The following is an 8,866-nucleotide window of genomic DNA, read 5'->3' as shown; positions in this document are numbered from 1 at the left end:
CCATATCTCTAGCACCCTCTTTCTTTAAGTTCCAGGTTGCCTTCATAAAATAAGACTAAATGGCCTGTCATGTCTTCAGGCACAGGCAGCTCCTTGTGTCTCCGGGCAAGTCACTTAACCCTCCATTGCCCCATGTAAGCCGCATTGAGCCTGCCATGAGTGAGAAAGCGCGGGGTACAAATGTAACAAATAAATAACATTGTTTTGTCCATTGGTATTCTTTCATCTTTTTCTGTTAAATGTGTCATAACTGTGTAACCTGCTTGTCTTCTGTGAAAGTAAATTGCTCACATCTAACAATAGTTATCTGAGAGCAGTGGGTTTATAGAATTCTCACAGAACTCTCCCACCTCTCAGAGGATTTGCTTTGTGTAATCCATTCTATCAATTCTCGGTGCAGCAAATGAGAGGAAACCCATAGGAATTGAATGGGCTTCCTCATTTGCCAAACCAAGAATCGATAGCACAGCTTTGTAAAAGAGGCCCTGAAGTAGCCCCATGTGATCTTGGAAATGCAGGAACACACATGTAGTTCACTGTTCTAGGCTTTAACAAGTTACCTCAGGTTTTTCCATCCAGAGCTCAATCATGTATCTTCCATGTGTCAGAACTATATATCTTGCAGTCCTCTGAGAACTCCTGTTATGGTTAATGTCAGTTTGACTCATAATTTTGAAAAACTGCAAAATTTTAGTGCACATTTTTACTTGTTTTATTACATTGGCCTCTGAGGCAACTTGAGTATTCTAATTTTTCTTCATTCTGTGTGCTCAAATTAGATAAGTTTAAGGCTCATTGTAGGTATATACTTTTTATGTCCATTTCTGTTTAAACATACTTAAATTTATAAAATTGATTTGCTTTATACTAATTTTTAAATAGGTGATTTCTTAAAGACATTGGAAGATCCTGATCTGAATGTAAGACGAGTGGCTCTAGTGACATTTAATTCAGCAGCACACAATAAACCTTCATTAATTAGAGATCTCCTGGATTCAGTACTTCCTCATCTCTATAATGAAACAAAAGTGAGAAAAGAACTAATAAGAGAGGTTGGTGTATTTAGTATTTGACAGGCATTTTTGTAGCTGGTTGCAAGCTTTCCAGCAATGTTCTGATTCTAACCTTTTCTTCCATTTCAAATTCTAGGTGGAAATGGGACCATTTAAACACACTGTTGATGATGGGCTGGACATCAGAAAAGCAGCTTTTGAATGCATGTATACTCTTCTAGATAGCTGTTTGGACAGGCTTGATATCTTTGAGTTTTTAAATCATGTTGAAGATGGTTTAAAGGATCATTATGATATAAAGGTAAATTAACTATTTGTATTTAATTCTCCTTACACCATATTCCAAAAGGTGATTGTAAGACAAGGCAGGAAGTGTCCCTACATATTAAGGGTAATAGTTTATTGGGACACATTGTACATAGGAGCCCTGTTTTACACAGAATGTAGAAATCGGAATTGAGATGTCCAGTTGAGGATGTGCTCTGTTCCAGTGGTACTTTACAAAAGAATCTGCTGTTATAGAGCCTTTTCTAAAGTACCTGCAGGCATGCATGTGTATTTGCAGGCAATATGCAGTTAGGTCAGCTGCTTTGCAAATATTCACACGGGAAAAAAAAACCAAAGGAGGAAATGTGGCGACTTTACATGTGTGTGGCGCTTGCAAATGTATTCATCCATTTTGAATACCTACATGTGTGAATGCTGCTAATTGTATAACACAAAGGCAGCAGTCTTTACCACCTGTTTGGAAGGGGAAATTAACAATGGTAGATTAAGGGGGATAACTCCTTTAATCTGTCTGTTAAAGGGTTGACCAAAACAAGCACTTCTTAAAAACATATACATGTTGGGGAACAGCTGTAAGTCACCACATGGAAAAAAATAGGTAATGCACATGCATTCCCTGTATGAAATAGGGAATACACGTGTAGATTTGCAACTTATCCTTAAAATCAAGCGTGGTACCAGAAGATTGGAGGGTGGCCAATGTAACGCCCATTTTTAAAAAAGGCTCCAGGGGAGATCCGGGAAATTATAGACTGGTGAGTCTGACGTCGTGCCAGGGGAAAATGGTAGAGGCTATTATTAAAAACAAAATTACAGAGCACATCCGAGGACATGGATTACTGAGACCGAGTCAGCATGGCTTTTGTGTGGGGAAATCTTGCCTGACCAATTTACTTCAGTTCTTGAAGGAGTAAACAAACATGTGGACAAAGGGGAGCCGGTTGATATTGTGTATCTGGATTTTCAAAAGGCGTTTGACAAGGTACCTCATGAAAGGCTACAGAGGAAATTGGAGGGTCATGGGATAGGAGGAAATGTCCTATTGTGGATTAAAAACTGGTTGAAGGATAGGAAACAGAGAGTGGGGTTAAATGGGCAGTATTCACAATGGAGAAGAGTAGTTAGTGGGGTTCCTCAGGGGTCTGTGCTAGGACCGCTGCTTTTAATATATTTATAAATGATTTAGAGATGGGAGTAACTAGCGGGGTAATTAAATTTACTGATGACACAAAGTTATTCAAAGTCGTTAACTCGCGACAGGATTGTGAAAAATTACAAGAGGACCTTACGAGACGGGGAGACTGGGCGGCTAAATGGCAGATGACGTTTAATGTGAGCAAGTGCAAGGTGATGCATGTGGGAAAAAAGACCCAAATATAGCTAGGTCATGCAAGGTTCCACGTTAGGAGTTACGGACCAAGAAGGGGATCTGGGTGTCGTCGTCGATAACACACTGAAACCTTCTGCTCAGTGTGCTGCTGCGGCTAGGAAAGCGAATAGAATGTTGGGTATTATTAGGAAAGGTATGGAAAAACAGGTGTGAGGATGTTATAATGCCGTGTATCGCTCCATGTGCGACCGCACCTGAGTATTGTGTTCAATTCTGGTCGCCCGCATCTCAAGAAAGATATAGTAGAATGGAAAAGGTGCAGCGAAGGGCGACTAAAATGATAGCGGGGATGGATGACTTCCCTATGAAGAAGACTAAGGAGGCTAGGCTATTCAGCTTGGAGAAGAGACGGCTGAGGGGAGACATGATAGAGGTATATAAAATAATGAGTGGAGTGGAACAGGTGGATGTGAAGCGTCTGTTCACGCTTTCCAAAAATACTAGGACTAGGGGCATGCGATTAAACTACAGTGCAGTAAATTTAAAACAAATCGGAGAAAATGTTTCTTCACCCAACGTGTAATTAAACTCTGGAATTCATTGCCGGGAAATGTGGTGAAGGCGGTTAGCTTAGCAGAGTTTAAAAAGGGGTTGGACGGTTTCCTAAAGGACAAGTCCATAAACCGCTACTAAACGGACTTGGAAAAATCCAAAATCCCAGGAATAACATATATAGAATGTTTGTACGTTTGGGAAGCTTGCCAGGTGTCCTTGGCCTGGATTGGCCGATGTCGTGGACAAGTTGCTGGGCTCAATGGACCCTTGGTCTTTTCCCAGTATGGCATTACTTATGTACTTATGTACTTATTTTTGACCTACCCAGGCCATGACCAAACTATGCCCCCAAAATGACTTTTGCAATTTATATATATTGGCATCTACATGTAAATTGAACCCTTTCTAAAGTTACCATTTACACATGGATGTCCTTTCAATATGTAAATGACAAACATTTCATGTGGAAATTGCAAATAAGACTTCTAAAATAACCGATAACGTCCCTATTTTTTCAACTTGAAAATATATGAAATGGTATATATTTGTAAAATAAGATTTGTAGGAAAATTTTGAATATATTATAAACTGAGTTTTAATATAGCAGGGAAATAATTATACCATGAAACTTGTTTTAGTCATTTCTGCTTATTTTCATTCCTTTAACAGATGCTAACATTTTTAATGTTAGTAAGACTGTCTACTCTTTGTCCAAGTGCTGTACTACAAAGGTTGGATAGACTAGTAGAGCCCTTGCGTGCCACTTGTACAACTAAGGTACTGTATTTAAATTTTAGTCTAAGATTTTTGAGTGATTTAGTTTAGATGTTTTTCCTAATGTACTGAAGCTTGAAGTCTTCTATTCTTCAGGCACAGAAGTAAGTTTGATTATGCTACCTATAAATGTTAAGATCCAAAGTAATTGACTTAGTTGTAATGATTCATATTTATTATTGTATGTGTTTGGCTGTCTTAGAGGGGCATAATTGAACGCGAGCGCCCATCTCCATGGGCGTCTATGTCCGAGAACGGGTACGTGAAGGGGCGGGACACAGACCGTATTTTCGAAAAAAAATGGGTGCCCATCTTTTTTTTCAATAATACGGTCTGTGCTGGGCAAATGCATCGGATTTGTGTGGATTTGAGCTGGGCAGTATCGTTTTTCAGCGATAATGGAAACTGAAGGTGCCCAGCTCAAAAACGAACAAATCCAAGGCATTGGGTTCGTGGGAGGGGCCAAGATTCGTAGTGCACTGGTCCCCCTCACATGCCAGGACACCAACCGGGCACCCTAGGGGGCACTTGTAACAAGTTAAAAAACAAAGTAAAATACCTCCAAGTCCATTGCTCCCTTCCTTTGGGTGCTGAGCCCCTCAAATCCCCCCCAAAACCCACTGCCCACAACTCTACACCATTACCATAGCCCTTATGGCTGAAGGGGGGCACCTAGATATGGGTACAGTGGGTTTTGGGGGGTGGTTTGGAGGGCTCCCATTTACCACCACAAGTGTAACAGGTAGGGGGGGGCCTGGGTCCACCTGGGTGAAGTCTACTGCACCCTCTAACAACTGCTCCAGGGACCTGCATACTACTGTGATGGAGCTGGGTGTGACATTTGAGGCTGGCATACAGGCTGGAAAAAAAAGTTGTTAAAGTTGTTTTTTTTTTTTTTTTGGTGGGAGGGGGGTTAGTGACCATTGGGGAGTCTAGGGAGGTTATCCCCGATTCCCTCCGGTGGTCATCATTTAGGGCACTTTTCTGGGACTTGTTAGTGGAACAAAAGGGTCCAAAAAAATGACCCAAATTCGCGCTAAAAACGCCTTTCTTTTTTCGATTATCGGCCGAAGGCGCCCATCTCTCCTCGGCCGATAAACACGCCCCAGTCCAGCCTTCACCACACCTCCGACACGCCCCCGTCAACTTTGCCCGTTTCTGCGACAGATTGCAGTTGAAGACGCCCAAAATTGACTTTCGATTATACCGATTTGGGCGCCTTTGGGAGATGGGCGCCCATCTCCCGATTTGGGTCGAAATCTGGGCGCCCATCACTTTTGAAAATAAGGCTGTTAGTCTGTCTTGTTCCAGAGTCTTAATGTATCTGTTTAAAGTGAAGGCTCCATTTTATTCATATCTTTTAAAAACTGCTTTAAAGTACTTTACTTTCACACTTCCATAAAATCGTCTCTTAAACAAGTAACCATTTGCTATTTTTGTCTTCATGTCTGATTGTAACTTTTACAGAAAGAAAAGATTATGGTGTTTGAGGTGGTAGGTGGTATGAGCTAGGTTCTGTGTACATTAATTTATCAGATTTTTAGTGTGAAGGAGTAATATTAATATAGATTGTTTGTTTTAAGAGTTATATTATTTTTCTTTCTGTAATGTGTATTACTGTGAATGTAGGCTTGTAAACTGCCCAGAAGTGTAATGATTAAATGTATTAGATTTATACCCACCTATCAACTTGTTGTTTACAGGTAAAGGCAAATTCAGTAAAACAAGAATTTGAAAAGCAAGATGAACTGAAGCGATCTGCTATGAGAGCAGTGGCAGCTCTTCTAACCATTCCAGAAGCAGAGAAAAGTCCACTAATGAGTGAATTTCAGTCACAGATCAGTTCTAATCCAGAGCTAGCAGCCATCTTTGAAAGCATCCAAAAAGATACTTCATCCGCTAGCTTGGAATCAATGGATACTACCTAAAAAATACTTTCTTCAAGCAAGGACCATTGCCTCAAACATACAGTGCACTGAAAAAAAGAGAGAATGAAAGTTATGCTTTGGGCTTCAAAATGTTCCATTTTTTATTTACCTTTAGGGGACAGTTGACTTTATTCCATTGTTACTTATATGGCATTTATTTTAGAAGCATATATTTCCATAATTCATTGGTTTTGAGACACTTGGGTTATGGTGGATTCAACCATTTTTCAATGGAAATAAGTTTAGAATGTATAGTGTATGGAAATAAACATCCATTCACTCTGTAATGTTTAGGATTAAAATTGTTAAATTTTGTGGCCATGAACATCCTTTCATTTTTATTCCGTTTTCTTCCCACTGTTAAAACAAAAAAAAAATGGTGTTACTTTTGGTTATGTTTTGGCTGCATAAATCGGATTCTAGCTGGTGGATGATACTATCTGTTTAAGATGAATTATTTGACAGAAGATTTAGTACAGTTGAAAAAATGCAGACAATTGTCATTTTTAATGGTATGGGTTAGAAAATATCCCTGTTGTGCACACTAATTTTGCATGAACAAGTTTACAAATATGCATTGTCTGTAAATTAATGTGATGTTTTTCATAATGCACACACAATTGTAGCAGTGTAATTTTCAGAAATTAGCTTTTACACAGGAAATAATTTGTGCATTAGGCAACAGGGTTAAATATTTAATCAGTTTTACTTACATGCTGGTATATTTGACAAATCATTTACGCCAAACATTTTCACTGTTAATAATGAATCGAATTACTATTGTCATGCTACCCATTTTGACTTAAATTTTGCCCAGTAAGAAGTTATTTACATGATATCCTGGGCATATTGTCACTATATGCTGTTATGTCAAGTTTGCATTCTGTTGCTAAAATTATGAGAAGCACAGACTAAGTGACAAATATTAAATCTTTGGGGTTTTTTTCTTTTAGGAAGCTTCTAGGATTAGATTAAAAAAATAAAACCAGTAAGAATGTTAAATTTCAGTTGGTGCTGTAAAGATATTCATGTTAAAATATCTGCTTCTTTCTTTTCAACTCTCTCATATGTAGAGCTGATTTCAGATTAACTTTTGAAAGTAGAAATAAATACAGTCTCCTTAAAGTGTACAATATTTTATGTAAAGGTAGACGGGTATACCAGAAGGCTAACATACACATTTTAGAGGAACTTAACAATTTTAGTATAAGAAATTAATGTTATGCATTTGGTGATTACTCATCATTTTTATCCTTGAAATTATGTATTAAGCAATATTTTATTGTGTATATTTTCTCTATTTCAGCATCTTAACTATATATCTTGGTTAATTGAGAAGAAGTTGAAATTGTGGTCATTAATATTCTTTGGGTTTGGGCTGGTGCACAATTTCCAAGTGTTGGTAGCAAGGGCTTGTAATGCTCTTGTTCTAAGGATTTGGATTTCTCCATACTTTAGGATCACAAGGCAGATTGACTTGGTTATATTCTTGCAGAAAGGTTAAACTGTAAACGTAAACTATCATAGAAATGTTAATTAGGATTTTTTTTCCCAATTTAAAGGTGTATCATCATGATGCTGTGTAGTATACATTATCACAATATAAATATTTTTGGGTGCTGAAGTATCTCAGTTGCCTTGTTTTACATTAAATCACAACATTAAGGTTCTGTGAGTGAGATTCCATTAAGACAATTTTGTAGATCTAACTATATAAGAAGTTGCAACATCTGACTTTTTGTTCTTTTATAAACCAGATACAGATCATATAACATTGTCCTTTTTGTTTTTGTCAGCTCTTACTGTGTCAGTTTATAGTCAGTCACATTATAAAACTCTCAGTATACCACAGTTTTCTGTACTAGCACATAACAGATAGCTACGGCTGCAGCAGACACTTGTTTGGGATGAGCTGGCTCATAGTTCTCCAAGCGGTCTTTTTACTAAGGTATGCTGAAAAATGACTTGCGGTAGTGTAGGGGTGTGTTTTGGGCGTATGCCGATCCATTTTTCAATGTGTCTGTAAAAAAAAGGCCTTTAAAAAAATTTTTTGCCGAAAATGGACGTGTGGCAAAATCAAAATTGCCGTGTGTCCATTTTGGGTCTGTGACCTTACCACCAGCCATTGATCTAGCGGTAAAGTCTCGTGTGCTAACTGGGCAGTTAATGACCTACGCACATCAAATGCCACTTGGCACGCGTCTGAAAATAATTCAGCCATGTGTATCAGACGTGCACCAAAAATGAAATTAGTGCAAAAGCCGCATAGTAATGGGCAGTAACTCCATTTTGGCGCGCATTGGACACAAGTAGATGCTTACACGGCTTAGTAAAAGCCCCCCCCCCCCCCCCCAAAGCTGAAACTAAAGCTTCCACTAGACCACTTTATGCTAACGTAACAGTTGCTTATAATTTTGAGCATGAAGTTTCACTTTAAGGCATATGTTTTTATGTTGATTCTTGACAGTATGATCTAGGTATGCTAGAGTGCAGGATACTGTGCATACCTACATATAACACCTTAAATTTGGCCAGTTGTACACCTAAGTAACATATATTTCTTCTTAGGTGACATATATTGATACTGTCAGCAGTAAGTTGAGAGTTCAACAATTGGTATGTTCCTTGAATTTAATGCAGCTGGTTTTGAATTGTTCTTGAATTCTACAAATGGTATGTTATACTTACACACAACACATTCATCTTCCTGTTAATCCAAATTGTGTTGGGATAAAAATAGTCTGATTCATCATGATGTTTGTTCACAAACTCAGAATGAGTGAAGTGTCATAACAAATCAGGCCATCTGTCTTAGGCTTATACCTTTATAGCTTTTATCAGTGATTTCAAAATTTAACCTTCAAGTAATTTTTGTTTTATAAGATAAAAGCAAAGAAAAAATGTAAAATAGCTGCAGTATAATACATTTTTATTTTTGTTTGAGTAAGTTTTCAAATAGAACATAAGAGGCTTTGATA

General features: G+C 38.1%; 1 protein-coding gene across 1 annotated transcript; it reads left to right on the top strand.

Annotated features, from left to right (window-relative positions):
• Window positions 1-882: 882 nt before the first annotated feature.
• Window positions 883-7,877, top strand: LOC115458862 (cullin-associated NEDD8-dissociated protein 1-like; the record flags this gene model as incomplete). Its single annotated transcript, XM_030188700.1, has 4 exons — window positions 883-1,052; window positions 1,150-1,314; window positions 3,856-3,963; window positions 5,664-7,877. Coding segments are annotated over 4 exons (668 nt in total), but the record flags the coding sequence as incomplete, so codon positions are not given.
• Window positions 7,878-8,866: the final 989 nt, after the last annotated feature.

The sequence above is a fragment of the Microcaecilia unicolor genome, unplaced genomic scaffold, assembly GCF_901765095.1.
Source record: "Microcaecilia unicolor unplaced genomic scaffold, aMicUni1.1, whole genome shotgun sequence".
Lineage (NCBI taxonomy): Eukaryota > Metazoa > Chordata > Amphibia > Gymnophiona > Siphonopidae > Microcaecilia > Microcaecilia unicolor.
Note: the sequence above shows the minus strand (reverse complement) of the source record. Positions and strands in the feature narration are given on the sequence as shown.